Source organism: Chiloscyllium plagiosum, unplaced genomic scaffold (genome assembly GCF_037043375.1).
Source record: "Chiloscyllium plagiosum isolate Xiang-an unplaced genomic scaffold, Cpla_swu_hap1 HiC_scaffold_16, whole genome shotgun sequence".
Classification (NCBI taxonomy): Eukaryota; Metazoa; Chordata; class Chondrichthyes; order Orectolobiformes; family Hemiscylliidae; genus Chiloscyllium; species Chiloscyllium plagiosum.
Genome location: NW_028270154.1, coordinates 6,940,231 through 6,957,186, shown reverse-complemented (window position 1 = coordinate 6,957,186; position 16,956 = coordinate 6,940,231). Strand labels below are relative to the sequence as shown.

Here is a 16,956-nt window from a genome sequence, read left to right as displayed (position 1 = left end):
CCCAAGATCCAAGTGATGTCAGTAACATGATTGTAATCTGTCGCTGTATGCTGGGCTTGTAGAACCTCAGCTTTTTACCACTGAGAAACAAGGGCGGTATTAGAAGTCCTCAGGCAATACAAAGTGATTTGCCCTGGTCTCAGGCTTTTCAGACTGGATGGAAAGCATGTGAGAGGTGACTTTATAAAGGTAAACAAAGCAGTTAAGCATATAGAAAGTCTGGAAAGACATTTAAACAAACCAGAATGGAGTAAATGGACAGAACGCCAAACTAGTGGAGGGAAGATTTGGGATTGATATAAGTCCCTCACACAAACGATGGACTTAAACTAAGAATGGACATAGATATGGCAGTGTTGAAAAATGTGGTGTTGGAAAAACACAGCAGGCCAGGCAGCATCCGAGGAGCAGGAGATTCGATGTTTCGGGCATAAGCCCTTCTTCAGGAATCCTCGTTCCTGAAGAAGGGCTTATGCCCGAAACTTCAATTCTCCTGCTCCTCGGATGCTGCCTGGCCTGCTGTGTTTTTCCAGCACCACATTTTTCAACTCTGGTCTCCAGCATCTGCAGTCCTCACTTTCTCCAAATAGATATGGCAGTGGAAATCAAAATTCAGGAATTACAAGAAACAACTGAGCTCTAGAACTAGCCAAACGCAGGATCTTTCAAGGTCAATGTGCATAGTAATTATCTTATGAATCAGCAACATAGTTTAAATTTTGATCACTCTGTTTGGTACAATACTATATTTTCTATGAGCTTTCAAGGTCAGAGCTACTGCTGTCTCAAACCCAAGAGAAAAATACTCAAAAGTACATTGGATTTAACTGGTAAGGAGAGATGAAGCATTATGGAAAAACAAAAAAGGTCGTGTTGCTCGTGTTTCTGTCAGAAAAACTACTCCCATACAGGTGTGTAACCAGCCCACTAATAAAGCTGACTCATCATTAAAATCTTTTCAGTAGCAAAACCTCTAAATTAGGACAGCTACTTAAGTGAGAAAGGTAAAAGGAAGACACAAAATAGAAGGCATCAAGGAGATCCTAGTTCATCATTAGTTCATTTGTTTTTTAAGCAATAGATTTAATTTAAGTCCTTTTTTGATAGGTTAATGTAGTGGCACAAACATCTTCAAGAAAGTTTTTGAATTCAAACTAAAAAAAGTCATTACAGTCTGTGTGTGAAGCATTCTGCAACATTCAAATGCATGCAATTAACATTCATCAATTTTTATGTAAGTTTGACAGTCAGGAAGTGCACATGCATCATCTTGATACCTTATTAATTACATTTTTCCATCTTATTTCTCAGACCACTTGCTTTTTAATTAATCAAAATCACAGGTCCAGCAACACATTTTGAGTTCCCAAATGGAAACCATACGGGATGCAACCAACTGCCTTGTAGCTATTGTAACCGTCTTGTAATTTTTACTTTAGTTGGTGTTATAAATTCAGCCAGCATTGAACTGCAGATATGCAATCTTTCCTTCAATCAAGTTTTTGCTGTAATCCCTGTTTTTCCTCGGTTTACTTGGGAACAAGTTTATATTCACTGGCAATGTCCTGCAAACTATTCTTTAAGTGTGGAAATTTGAAAGCTATTTGACCAGATCAGCCTCTCAGCTAAGCTGACTGTTTCTGCGCAGAGACAAAAACATTTCATCTTCCTACATGAGTTCTCATCTTCAGTGTTTCAGTGTTAATTTAAACAACCTACTGTGAAGTCTATCATGCTTTGTTCAAACTTCAGTCTGCATTGGCCTTTAAGATGGAGACGTTGCTCTAGAGTCCAGGACAGACTGGTACTCTCCAATGCTTGCTTACTATCTGGACTCTACATCAAGTTAGGTTAACTAATTTTTATCCACTCCCCTAATAGAACACCAGCTTGGTCATCTCAGATGTCACACATTGGATGTGCGTGCTAATGGAACTTCCAAACTCACCACACAGAAGGTATCTGAATGTGGTCAGTAAATCTCGTAATAGTGCATGTTATTTCTGTAATGAGTGTTATTCTCATTGTCTTAGTGTACAGACTTCAAAATACTACTTCAAATGATCCTAAGGCACTTTGAGATGACACATGAATGTAATTCATGTTTTACGAATGTAATTCTTTCCTTTTAGATTGAGACAGTTGGGGTTGAGACACAGCATAGCAACAGATTATAGGTATTTTACAATGGAACTTGCCCTTATGTAGAAGCAATAGTATATTATATTCTACACACCAATGATTTTTTTAATAAAGTGCTTAATATATGAAATCAAAATTTATTTTCCCAATAGATGGAAAAGAAACAAAAATTCTATTCAATGTCTCTGAATGCCTGATTACTATAAGCTGTATGATAAATATAAACAAATAGATATTTAGGAATTCTAATTAACAAATTCTTTAAAATGCCCAACATGCAAAAATATATTGGGATCTGCACAAAATATACCCTGCAGAGTTAACATTTCCTGATGCTGGTACTGGAGATCAAGACCACATATAATCTTCAAGTTAAGCGGAGTTGCAGGTCAGAAGATAATGTACCATTGGAGCCAAAAACAATTAAGTCCACATTTTGAAGTAATGGATTCTATTTTCATTTTTATAATTTCAGATAAAACTTCCATGCCAGTGGCCACAAAGCATGTTACTCACCGGAAGAGAGAAAGATGGCAAAACAGAAAAAAACTACTTGATCAGAGATAGAAAAAACACAAAATATTACAATAGAAGTTATAATAGCAAGCCAGACACAGAACATAGAACAGCACAGCACAGTACAAGCATTTCAGCCCTCAATGTTGTGCCGACCTTTTATCCTATTCTAAGATCCGATAACCTATATCCCTTTAATTTTTCTATCATCCATGTGCCTATCCAAGAGTCACTTAAATCCCTAATGTATCTGACTCTACTACCATTGCTGGCAGAGCATTCCACCACTCTCTGTATAAAGGACTTGCCTCTGACATCTCCCCAAAACCTTACTCTAATCACCTTCAAATTATGCCTCCTTGTGACAGACATTTCTGACTTGGGAAAAGTCTCTTGCTATCTATTCTAACTATGTTCCTCATCATCTTGTACACCTCTGTCAAGTCACCTCTCATCCTTCTTTGCTCCAATGATAAAAGTCGGAGCTCCCTCAACCTGTCTTCATAAAGCATGCCCTCCAGTCCAGGCAGCATCCTGGTAAATTTCCTTTGAACCCTCTCTAAAGCTTCCACAACCTTCCTATAATGAGGCAACCACAGTATCCCAAGTGTGGTCTAAACAGGGGGCTCTACAGAACTGCTGCATAACCTCGCGGCTCTTAAATTCAATCCCCCTGCTAATGAAAGCCAACACACCATATGCCTTCCTGACAATCTCGGCAACTTTGAGCGATCTACGAACTTGGACGCCAAGATCCCTTTGTTCCTCCACACTGCCAAGAATCTTGCCTTTAACCCTGTATTCTACAATCAAATTCGACCTTCCAAAGTGAATCACTTCACAATTTTCCAACTTAAACTCCATCTGCCACTTATCAGCCCAGTTTTGCATCTTGTCAATGTCCCATTGCAACCCACAACAACCCTCCACACTATCTACCACTCCACCAACCTTCGTGTCATTGGCAAACTTACTAACCACCCTCCCACTTCCTCATCCAAGTCATTTGTAAAAATCACAAAGAGCAGAGGTCCCAAAATTGATCTCTGTGGAACACCACTGATCACCAAGCTCCAGGCTGAATACTTTCCATCTACTACTACCTTCTGTCTTCTATGGGCCAGCCAATTCTGTATCCAGCCAACCAGACTTCCCTGTATCTCATGCCTCTTTACTTTCTGAATGAGTCCACCATGGGAACCGTTTCAAATGCCTTGCTAAAATCCATGTACACCACATGCATTCCTCTACCTTAATGTGTTTTGTCACATCCTCAAAAGAATTCATTAAGATTTGTAAGGCATGACCTGCTCATCACAAAGCTATGGGGACTACCTCTAATCAAATTATGATTTTCCAAGTAATCATAAATCCTGTCTTTCAGAATCCTCTTCAATACTCTACTCCTAATCCTAGGAATTACAGACGTGAGACTGACTGGTCTGTAATTCCTAGGATTAACCCTATTCCCTTTCTTGAACAAGGGAATAACATTTGTCAACCTCCAATCATCTGGCACTACTCCAGTGGACAGTGAAAATGCAAAGCTCATCACCAAAGGCGCAGCAATCTCTTCCCCCGCTTCCTGTAGTAACCTAGGGTATATCCAATCTGGCCCAGGGAATTTATCTATCCTTATGATTTTCAAAATTTTCAGCACACCCTCCTTCTTAACATCAACCTACTCAAGCATTTCAGCCTGTTTCATGCTATCCTCAGAAACATCAAAATCCCTCTCACGAGGAAATACTGAAGCAAAGTATTCATTGCAAGATAATACTAAGCTGCACGACATTCTGTATAATATAATGGAAGACAGCCAAAAAGCAGTGAACAAAGTATAATTTAGCATTAAAGTTGAGCAAAATCTCAAACCACAGTAGCATTGTAATTATACTATGCTTGCAATGACTGTGAAATGAATATTTGTGGAAATTTTGAAGTCAAATATTGAAATAAAAATTACAACTTGTATATACTACTTGTAAATCACTCAAAGCAACTGCAACCCACAAATAAATATACTGCTTCAACTTTAAACAAAATTACTGGAAAATATTCACTTACTTTTGGCCAATTAGGCCTTTTGAGTTGAACTTCTGGCTTGTACTCTTTTTTAGATGTCAGTCCAAATGGTAAACTGGGGGCAACTGGAGCAAAAGGAGCACCAAGCATCCCAGGTGGTGGAGGTGGCATGCTGGAAAACCCAGGAGGTGGAGGTGGCCCACCTTGTCCTGGTAGCGGAGGTGGTGGAGGTGGGCCACCTTGTCCTGGTAGCGGAGGTGGAGGCGGAGGTGGAGGCGGGCCACCTTGTCCTGGTAGTGGAGGTGGAGGCGGAGGTGGAGGTGGCCCTGTGTGTCCTGGTAGTGGAGGCGGAGGTGGAGGTGGAGGTGGCCCAATGTGTCCTGGTAGCGGAGGTGGAGGTGGAGGTGGAGGTGGCCCGGTGTGTCCTGGCAGTGGAGGTGCAGGAGGAATTCCTGGTTGGCCTGGTAGTGGAGGTGCTGCTGGGGGTAATGGCTTGTTAATCTGATCTGGTTGTGGCGGCAACACTTTTGGAATGTTGGCCAACTTTGTCTTTGTATCTTCCAAGTTCTTAGATAATTGTGTGTTCTGCGGCAAAAATAAGATATTATGAACACAGGAAGCTCATTAGGTCACAGAATCAAATAATTATTGTATAGTCTTCACAAAAGACATTAATTTTAGGAAATATATCGTGCTTCAATTCTAAGAAGCATAAATCAATATTTCCAAAGTGCAATGAATATTATTCCAGTGCTAGTAACAGGTCTAATTGTCCATTTCACAGTAACAAATAGGGCCAAAGTAGAAAGCATCTGCAATGAGATAATATCATGAAAGCCTGGGAACTCTTTGCAGGAGACAAAATACCTTCAGTTCAAATAGAAAATGTTGACATTTCATTAAAGTCAGAGTACTGAACTATGCAACAGATTTTGAACATTAAAGTGAAAGGTCTTCTAGATCTTTGAGGGAATCATCTTACTAACACCTGAAATTTAAATGAAGACAAGAATAAACCTGGAGGGAGAAAAGTAAGTATTCTGCAACACGCATTCCATATCTCACTGAGACGTACAATCACATCACTTCTGAAGGCCTTATACATGTACTCAAAGACAATCACAGATGCTGCTATTAGACAGAGATCTTCACCAATTTGTACATTAATCTGACAGCTGCTTCTTCAGCAGACTTATTTTTAAAGTTGGCTCAATATTTTAAGTGAAGCTGCAGTAGTAACTTTATATAAGAATGGCAAAACAGGGTTGCTTTGTGGCACAGGTGAGCCAGGCTCCACCAATTCAGAGACCAGCCAGGAAGAAATTTTGCAATTGGGATCCCTCCTTCCAGTTTGAGTACACAACAGGCCTACCTGGAAAGCTTGATACATAGGACACTTAGCTGGAAAAGTTAAAAATCTAGTGAATTATCAGTGTATCTTAATAGGCAAAATTGCAGACAGGTGGACAGCATTTCCACTTGTGATTATAACTGGGATTTATATTGTCGCAAATATATTTATAGGAAAAAGCAGTCCTGGGCTGAAGACCATAGGTTGGAGAAAAAGCAAGTTAATGGAACAAATTGGATCAGTCTTCCAAGGACAGACATAATAGACTCCTCCTTTGATATATGATCATGAGGTATTAAACTGTGATTAAGTAGCTTCTCAAATCAGACAGACTCCAAGATCCCTAATATTCCCTTTTTGCTTCTAGGGCACCAAGTTGTACATCATGAGCAAACCCTCAAAGTCAGGAATTTCAGCACGGAATGTGATTTGGATTAGATAGGCTCTTCAGTGAGACCCATGCAGAGAGTAAGCAGACACCTCCAGTTTAAAGACAAAAAGCACAGCCCAATCACGAACCAGATGCTCAATATTCTGTCAGCATCCCAGAGTCTCTCCGATGAATCACTTACTTTGTTTGATTACCAAATGAAAACAGTCTCAAATTCTCCACTTGCAAATTTTTTGAACTTCTTCATCAACACATGCAAACATTAGATCAAACATAAGCCTACTTTGTAAACAGCCTTAGTGCCAAAAACATGAACTCAGAACTTGGATGTTCTTGTGCATGAGTCACATTAGTTGAAGAATAGACAAAGTCAGTAAGCAAAATGTTATAAGGTAATAACATTGGAGGCAGATCAGAGAAGGTTCACTAGATTAATTCCAGAAGTGAAAAGCTTGTCTTATGAGAGATTGAACAGTTTAAGACTAAACTCTGGGAAGTATAGATTAGATTAGATTACTTACAGTGTGGAAACAGGCCCTTCGGCCCAACAAGTCCACACCAACCCACTGAAGCGCAACCCACCCATACCCCTACCCCTACATTTACCCCTTACCTAACACTACGGGGAATTTAGCATGGCCAATTCACCTGACCTGCACATCTTTGGACTGTGGGAGGAAACACACGCAGACACAGGGAGAATGTGCAAACTACACACAGTCAGTCGCCTAAGGCGGGAATTGAACCCGGGTCTCTGGCGCTGTGAGGCAGAAGTGCTAACCACTGAGCCTAGAAGCATGAGAGATCTAACTGAGGTACAAAAGATGCAAAAGGGGATTGACAAAGTCAGTGTGGAGTGGATTTTCTCTTGTGGGGCAATCTAGAACGACAGGTCACAGATTCAGGATAAGACGTAACAGATTTAAAATGGAGATTAGGAGGAATTACTTCATCCAAAGGGTCGTGAATCTGTGGAATTCTCTACCCCAAAGCATGGAGGATTCTGGGACACAATAAATTTAAGGAGATAGACAGATTTTCAACAAATAACAGGCTGAAGGATTATGAGAAGTAGGCAGAGAAAGTGAAGCTGTAGCCCAGATGAGAGCAGCCATGATGTTAAGTAATACAGCAGGTTCGGGGACTGAATTGCCTACTCCTGCTCCTAATTCTTTTAATTTACTTAAATCTAAGCTAAGCTGAGTAGATATTTCTTGACTCAGAGGATATTTAATTCACCAACGCCAAAGACAAAGGATGATTAGTTGATGAATAAATGGAATACAAGCAGGGAAAAACAATTGGTCCATCAAGTAAGACTCCACCGTTAAGGGTGATTTAACTGCGCCATAATTCCATTTGCTTGCCTGTCTTCCACAACCCCAGCCTTATGACACCACTTTCCAAATCCACAAATTCTACCATCTATACAATGGCAGATGCTGCTTGGGACATCATCACCTGCAAGGCATATAACACCTTGATTCAAAACTGCACTGCTATGGTTTCACTATTACTGTTCGAGGAAGATATTCATCACTTATTTTCTCCAGGGAAATTAGGGATGGACAAAAGTGCTGACTCGCCAATATCGATGAATGAATAAAAAATGTCAATGACCCACAACCACTCTCACTGTGGAAATGAATTCCAAACAGTAATGACAATAAGAAAATTGTCATCTGCATTTTAAAAGGGATAGCCCTTATTTTTTAAATAGCAGTTTTAAAGAACTGTAAACTAGTTCTAGGTTGCCCCACGAAAGGAAACACCTTCTCAGCATCAACTCTGTCAAGGCGCTTCAGAATCTTATGTTGCAAGAAGACCAGATCTTATACTTCTAAACCCCCATGACCACATGCTCAACTTGGTCAGCCTTTTCGTATAAGGCAATCACTTCAACCTAGGAATCAACCACATGAATCTTTTCAGAATTAGTTCCAATGCAACAATGCCACTCCTTAATTCAAGACACCAGATTGATGCACAATACTCCAGGTGTAGTATCACCCAATAACCTGTTCAGCTACAGCAAGACATCCCTCCTTTTACAGGTCCTCTTCTTTGGAATAAGGACAACATTCAATTTGTCTTCCTATTTGAAGAACACTTAACTGAAGTAGGAAGGAAAATTTGAAGGAGGCATAAAGATTTGAAGTCTTTGGGTTAAAGCGGAGACAGTGCAAAAAGTCTTAATTTCAACACATGCAATAAGGATAAAGATTGTGTGCTTAGCAACAGTAATTATTGTGTCATGACTAAATTCGACTTGAGAGAATGTCACCTTACTAACATCAGAGCAGCAGAGAAAATCAAAAGTTAAATTGCTCATGATTTTTTTTTTCACAGCAGTTTGAACAGAATTGTGACTCAATTGTCACGAAGTGCAAGACCATTTTTAAACTGTGGTTCTAGCAGGATACACTACCTTTTCTAATCTAAGTTATTGTTGCTGATTCCTCTTTGTGAGGCAAAAAGTAATTTCTTGCTCCAAGTAACTGTGAGAAAGAGCAATCACTAATTTTGGAACTCTGGTCAACAAGACTGCATCATACATTAAAAGCTGCTCGCAAATGAGTCACTGTAGTCAGAAGACATAAAAGTGGCTGCAGTGACCATCTAACACAGTGAAGCAAAGAACTGAAACAATGTTCAAGGACTACGGCATGTACATAGAAATGGGGAAATCAGCACAGTGGAAAAAAAAAGTATGTCACTCCACTAGTTTCTTCAAGCAGTTCATGAAACAGCTCCTGTAATGAAAGCCTTTGATAGCCTCCAGCTCATATTGATAACATTTCTGTGCGGACATCAATATATAACTCAAAGGACATACAATGCAACAGCACTGGGGCGTGGTAATTCAAGTAGATAGTCGGGGCTGTGTCAAAACTGCATTAAACTGAAATAAAATACTGAAGTAAAAATCAAGGGTCAATCCAACATTCCTGAAAAGCAGATGGAAAAATACATTTTACCTAGCCTGAATGCATGACCTTTATTTATATTACATTTCATGGCACAATGTTGCGTCAGTATCTTAACTGCTACTTTGGAGAATTGCATGCATAGATTGTTTTTGGGTCTGGACAGCAATAAAGCTTTCCTTTCATGATTTTGCAAGAAATCTTAGGTTAAAATGCAATTTTGAACTGAAATACCATTATAGTAGTACATATACATATCCCATCAAAAGAGGGTACTAAAATGCATTAGATGGGTACTTCTTTATTTGAAAATGTGATCAGCGCCCTGGCAAATTGTATAACAAGGATTGTTGACATTGCTTTAAAGCAGTTGATGGTGGCGGGTGGGAGGGGAATGGGGAGTGGGTGTTAGTTGATGGGAACTTTAAAAATCAAGAAGAAATGAGAATACTGATGTGCAGGCTATGATTTGGCAAATGATAATAGAAATGCAACAGGAGTAGAAAGAAAATACAGAAGAGTGCAGCAGAAATTAGAACCAGAATAAGTAACAATGCCAGAAAGTCAAAGCTTAAGACTCTTTATCTGAATGCGCACAGCATTTGAAATAAGATAGAGGAGTTGATGGCCCAAATACAAATGAATAAGTATAACTTGACAACTCTTACAGAGATGTGGCTGCAAAGTGACTTGGACTGGGAACTCAATATGGGATAAATTGGATGCTCTGGAAGAATACGCAAAAAGGAAAAGCAGGTGGAGCAGTGTTGCTAATAAAGGAAGGCATCTGTTACATGGTGAGGAGTAATATAGGTGCAATATACAATGATATGGAGTTAGTGTGGGTGGAAGTGAGGAATAGCAAGGGAAGGAAGTCATGGGTGGGAGTCATCCATTGCCTCATTATAGGTTAAAGTACAAATCCGGAAATAACAGGTGTGCAAGGGCACAAAAACTGTTATGGGCTTTTTAAAATATTTGTTGTCTGGATAAATTAGATGGACAACAGTGACATGGAAAATAAATTTTTGTAGAGTGAATCAGAGATTACTTCGAAGAGTGGCATGTTACACAATTGATCCTGGAACAGGCTCTTTATCTACCAATTCCTGATGAAGGGCTTATGCCCGAAACGTTAATTCTCCTGCTCGTCGGATGCTGCCTGACCTGCTGTGCTTTTCCAGCACCACACTCTTGACTCTGATCTCCAGCATCTGTAATCCTCACTTTCTCCTATTTATCTACTAAAGTGTGATGAAGAAAGATAAATAAAAATCTTGTTGGTAAAAATTCTCTCGGGGATCGTGATCATTACATGATAGAATTTCAAGTTCAGTTTGAAGGAGATTAACACGGGAGTCAAACTAGTGCCATCAAATTAAATAAGAGCAATTGAAATAGTATGAACAAAGGGTTGGCTAAGCAGGCTGGGTAATGCTAAGAATAAAAACTGAGAACTGCAGATGCTACCAATTAGAAACAAGAACAGAAGTAAAAGCACAGCAGGACTGGCAGCATCTGTGAAGAGAAATCAGAGTTAATGCTTTGGGACTGGTGACCCTTCCTCAGAACTCTGACTGCTATTCACGGATGCTGCCAGACCTGTTGAGTTTTCTAAGATTAAGAATAAGATCAACAGATGGACAATGGCAGACATTTAAACAAACATTTCATAACGTTCAGCAAAACTTCATTCTGGACGAAACAGAGGAGTCCATGAGAAGGGTGAACCAACCATGGTTAACTAAGGCTAAGTAAGGAGAGTAGCCAATCCACAAGGCAGGCACATAAAACAGCTAAAACTAGTGGTAGGCTAAAGGATAGATAATTTGTTTTAGCAACAGCAATAGATGACTAAATTGTTGATAAAAAGGGAGGAGGTTAATTGTGAAAATAAATTAGAAAAAAGCTTCTATAAGTATTTAAGATGAAAGAGTAGCTAATGTGAGCATGGGACTGGAGAATTGATAACAGATTAGGGAAATGACAAATAATTGAAATCATTATTTTCCATCAGTCTTTACATTAGAGGACACTGTAAACATCCAAAAGGTATCAAATAAGCACTGTGCTCATGGCAGGAAAGATTTTGTGACAGTCTCTATCAGGGTGAACAAAATAATGGGACTGAAGGCAGACAAGACACCAGAACCTGATGGCTTGCATCCAAAGAGTTTAAAAGGTAGTGCTGAAGAAATAGTGGAGGCATTCATCAAAACATTCAAGAATTCACTGGAATCCAGGAGAGTTCCAGTGGATTGGAAACTGCTAATGGGATGTCCCCATTCAAGATGGAAGGGAGACAGACAGCAGGAAACTGTAGGCCAATCAGCTGAACATCTGTCATTGGAAAAATGTTGAAGTCCATTACTAAGGAAGAAACAGCAAGATTATTCGAAAAAACTTAAAGCAATCAAACAGAGTCAATATGGTTTTGTGAAATAGAAATTGTGTATGAAAAATTGCTAGAATTCCTTGAGGATGTATTGCCTTTGGATGTCCAGAAGGCATTCAATAATACATAATGTTACATAAAAGTTTATTGCACAACATAGGATCTCATGGTACGAAGGGTAATGGACTGAGGATTGGTTAACATCGAAAACAAACTGCTGGCTTAATGGACTTGTTCAGATTGGAAAGATACAACTGGGGAATGCCACAAGGGTCAGTCTTAGTGTCTCAGTTATTTCTGATCTCTGCTAATGGCTTGGAGAATGGAGCAGAACATAGTGTGGAAAACTTTGCTGAAGATACAAAACAGGTGGGAGTAGATATTGTGATGAAAAATTAAAGAATCTACAATATACACATAGACAGATTGGATGAGTTAGGAAAAATGGTAGATAAAGATTAATGTAGCCGAGTGGAGTTCTGTAAAATATCAAGCCCTGGAAAGGAGTTGATTTAATCTCCATAGTAGCAGTCTTTTTGTGCTGTGATCTTTATATTTGTTAAAAATGGACAAGGACAATATGCGAAAGGATTAACAAGTATAAAAATAATTATAATTACAGTATTGATTTTGCTCATCTATGGATGCAGCATTTGAGACATTGCAACATATATAGTTTACCACGGAGGGGAAAATGGTCTACAGATCTCTTGAGATTCCCTGTGGATAAACTGTCTCAATTTACTTATGGCACACAGCAATTCATGCAGAATGAGCATATTGTTTTATACAAAATCAAACTTCTACCACATAAAATGAATGGGTGTTGAACTAGTTTAATATTAATGCCAAAATGCATGATCTCATTTACAACCAACCTTACCCCTCATGTCTGTAAGGTATAATTAAGGAGCAAACAACTGCGTGTCAAGACAATTAAAGCGTTGGAAGATTTTACAGCATTTTATGTAATTTTTTTGGACATACCAAATATACAATCTTTCATTGCAATATTAAATTCATTGAAATCTAGATGATTTTACAAAGGTCGAATACGTTAGACCCAAGAACAATTTTCTGACTGGGGAGTCTAGACAAGGATACGGATTCAGCATAAGGAGGTAATCATTTAAAATGGAGGAGATGAGGAGAAATTTCATTACTTAAAAAGGACTGTGAATAGTCATAGAGATGTACAGAATGGAAACAGACCCTTCAGTCCAACTCGTTCATGCCGACCACATATCCCAACCCAATCTAGTCTCACCTGCCAGCACCCGGCCCACATCCCTCCAAACCCTTCCTATTCACATACCCATCCAAATTCCTCTTAAATGTTGCAATTGTACTAGCCTCCACCACTTCCTCTGGCAGCTCATTCCATACCACCCTCTGTGTGAAAAAGTTGTCTCGTAGGTTTCTTTTATATCTTTCCCCTCTCACCCTAAACCTATGCTCTCTAGTTCTGGACTCCCCAACCCCAGGGAAAAGACTTTGCCTATTTACCCTATCCATGCCCCTCATAACTTTGTAAACCTCTATAAGGTCACCTCTCAGCCTCCGACGCTCCAGGGAAAACAGTCCCAGCCTCGCCCTGTAGCTCAAATCCTCCAATCCTGGCAACATCCTTGTAAATCTTTTCTGAACCCTTTCAAGTTTCACAACATCTTTCCGATAGGAAGGAGACCAGAATTGCTTGCAATATTCCAACAGTGGCCTAACCAATGTCCTGTACAGCCGCAACATGACCTCCCAACTCCTGTACTCAATACTCTGACCAATAAAAGAAAGCATACCAAATGCCTTCTTCACTATCCTATCTACCTGTGACTCCACTTTCAAGGAGCTATGAACCTGCACTCCAAGGTCTTTGTTCAACAACACTCCCTTGGACCTTACCATTAAGTGTATAAGTCCTGCTAAGATTTGCTTTCCCAAAGTGCAGCACCTCACATTTATCTGACTTAAACTCCATCTGCCACTTCTCAGCCCATTGATCAAGATTTTGTTGTAACCTGAGGTAACCCTCTTTGCTGTCCATTACACCTCCAATTTTGGTGTCACCTGCAAACTGCAAACTTACTAACTGTACCTCTTATGCTCGCATCCAAATCATTTATGTAAATGACAAAAATTGGAGGGCCCAGCACCGATCCTTGTAGCACTCCACTGGTCACAGGCCTCCAGTCTGAAAAATAACCCTCCATCACCACCCTCTGTCTTCTACCTTTGATCCAGATCTGTATCCAAATGGCTAGTTCTCCCTGTATTCCATGAGGTCTAACCTTTCTAATCAGTCTCCCATGGGGAACCTTGTTGAACGCCTTACTGAAGGCCATATAGATCACATCTACCACTCCGCCCTCATCAATTTTCTTTGTTACTTCTATTTTTGGATTTTTCTTCATAAATAGTCGTAAATGATTTGATATATTAGAATCAGGAATACAGAGATACAGGGGGTGGGCAGGGGAAAGGGCCATTAAAGTCAATGATCTGCCACAACTGGACTAATGCAGGACAGTTTTTACAGGTATATGGTTTCCTCCTGTTCCTATCTTAATTTCTTACATTTGTAATATCCTATATTGACAACTGCTGCTATGTCACCCCGACAGGAATAACTCTTTGCACCAGGTAGAAATGAAAGCTGATAAGAACAGAAGTTGCTGGAAAAGTTCAGCAGGTCTTGCAGCATCTGTGAAGAGAAATCAAAGTTCACATTTCGGGTCCGGTGACCTCAGACCTGAGGAAAGCTGAATAGGTTTGTTGGCAAGTTTATTTTTAATTACAAAGAATGCATCTTTCTGACTTCATCGTTGTTGTGAAAATCAAGATTTTACTTTCCACAAATTTAGCTGTGATTAAAGGATTTTAGCTCCACCAAATCACTGAATTTTGGAATTCCTTCCTTCCTGAACTTATCCTCCCTCCCACAATGCAAAGGCCTTTAAAACCAAAGCCAAACAATTAATCTGATTGCTTTTCACCTTTATTCCTCTTTCAATTTGATGTTTGCTCTCCCCTTTCACTCATACAAACTGCCTCTCATTTTATATTAATTTTAATTTTGTTTCTATATGGCCTGAAAAACAAGGGGCAAAGACAAGGTTGTTTTGGAGAATAAAGGATACATGAACATCAACTATCCACAAAACAACATGACCCTCTCTCACTAGTATCTGTACATGCAGATAAGGAAGGGCACCACTTCCACTGGGACAACACATCCATCCTAGGACAAGCCAAAACAGAGACACGCACCAGAATGTCTAGAAGCATGACATTCCAACCAGTACTCTATCAACAAACCCACTGACTTGGGCCCCATTTACCACCCCGAGAAAAAAAATAGGAAATGACATCACCAGCCCAAAGAAACCCAAACATATAGATAGAAAGCAGGAGACATTAGCAGTACTTCGTCCAGAGGCTCACTGAAGATGTTACCGAGTATGGTGACAAAACATCTGAAAATGAACCTTCCAGCTCAGCGAACAAACCTACATCCAGAATCTCAACCTGAGCTACAAATCTTCTCAAAACTCGAACATTAGAGTCATACAGCACAGAAATGGGCCCATCCATCCAACCTGCCCATCCCAATCAGGTTTCCTAAACTGACTAGTCCCATTTGACTGCTCTTAGACCATTTCCCTAAAAACCGTTCCTGTCCATGTACCTGTCCAAATGTCTTTTAAATGTTGTAACTGTACCCACCTCTACCACTTCCTCTGGCAGCTCATTCCATATATACACTACCCTATGTGAAAAAGTCAGCTTTCATGTCCCTTTTAAATCTTTCCCCTTTCACTTTAAATCTATACACTCCAGTCTTGGACTGCCCTACCCTGGGTAAAGAAAGGGCTTGATTAGGAGTAGTCAGCATTGCTTTGAGAGTGGGAAATCATGCCTCAAAAATTTGTTACTGTCCTATGATGAAGTACAGAGGGATCTGGGAGTGCTAGTTGAGGATTCTCTAAAGGTAAACATGCAGGTTGAGTCCGTGATTAAGAAAGCGAATGCAATGTTGTCAATTATCTCAAGAGGGTTGGAATATAAAAGCACCGTTGTGCTACTGAGACTTTATAAAGCTCTGGTTAGGCCCCATTTGGAGTACTGTGTCCAGTTTTGGTCCCCACACCTCAGGAAGGACATACTGGCACTGGAGCGTGTCCAGTGGAGATTCACACGGATGATCCCTGGAATGGTAGGTCTAACATATGAGGAACGGCTGAGGATCCTGGGACTGTATTCATTGGAGTTTAGAAGATTAAGGGGAGATCTAATAGAAACTTACAAGATAATACATGGCTTGGAGAGGGTGGATGCTAGGAAATTGTTTCCATTCGGTGAGGAGACTAAGACCCATGGACACAGCTTCAGATTAGAGGGGGTAAATTCAGAACAGAAATGCGGAGACATTTCTTCAGCCAGAGAGTGGTGGGCCTGTGGAGTTCATTGCCGCGGAGTGCAGTGGAGGCCGGGACGCTAAATGTCTTCAAGGCAGAAATTGATAAATTCTTGATGTCACAAGGAATTAAGGGCTACGGGGAGAATGCGGGTAAGTGGAGTTGAAATGCCCATCAGCCATGATTGAATGGCGGAGTGGACTCGATGGGCCGAATGGCCTTACTTCCGCTCCTATGTCTTATGGCCATGAAGGTTGACGAGGGCAGGTTGGTAAACAGTCAATATGGATTTCAGTAAGGCTTGTGATAAGGCTCCACATGGTAGGCAACTCTGGAAGGTTAGATTGCATGAAACCTAACGGGATCTGGAAAATTGAATACATAATTGGCTTGATGGTGGAAAGCAGTAGATAACAGTGGAAGGTTGCTTGTCGGATTGGAGGCCGGTGACTAGTGGAGTGCCTCAGGGGTCAGTGCTGGGCCCATTGCTGTTTGTTATCTGTATCAATGACTTGGATGAGAATGTACAAGACATGATTAGTAAGTTTGCTGATGACACTAAAATAGGCAATACTGTGGATAGCGAAGGTGGTTATCAGAAATTGCAGCAGGACCTTGACCAGCTGGGGAAGTGGGCCAAGAAATGGCAAATGAAGCCTAATATAGATAAAGTTTTGTAAAGTCAAATCAAAGTGGAGTTTCATAGTGAATGGTAGGGCCTGAAGGAGTGTAGTGGAACACAGGCATCTTGGGAGTTCAGGCTCACAGTTCTCTGAAAGTGGAGTCACAGGTAGACA

The 16,956-nt window shown here is 40.2% G+C and overlaps 1 protein-coding gene across 2 annotated transcripts in view; it reads right to left on the bottom strand.

Annotated features, from left to right (window-relative positions):
- The window catches only part of diaph1 (diaphanous related formin 1), a 359,024-nt gene that overhangs the window by 197,976 nt on the left and 144,092 nt on the right, over window positions 1-16,956 (bottom strand). For both annotated transcript variants that reach the window (XM_087995081.1, XM_087995082.1), the window contains one exon: window positions 4,726-5,268. In XM_087995081.1, the coding sequence (XP_087851207.1) occupies window positions 4,726-5,268 (543 nt within the window). The remainder of the gene's footprint in view (window positions 1-4,725; window positions 5,269-16,956) is intronic.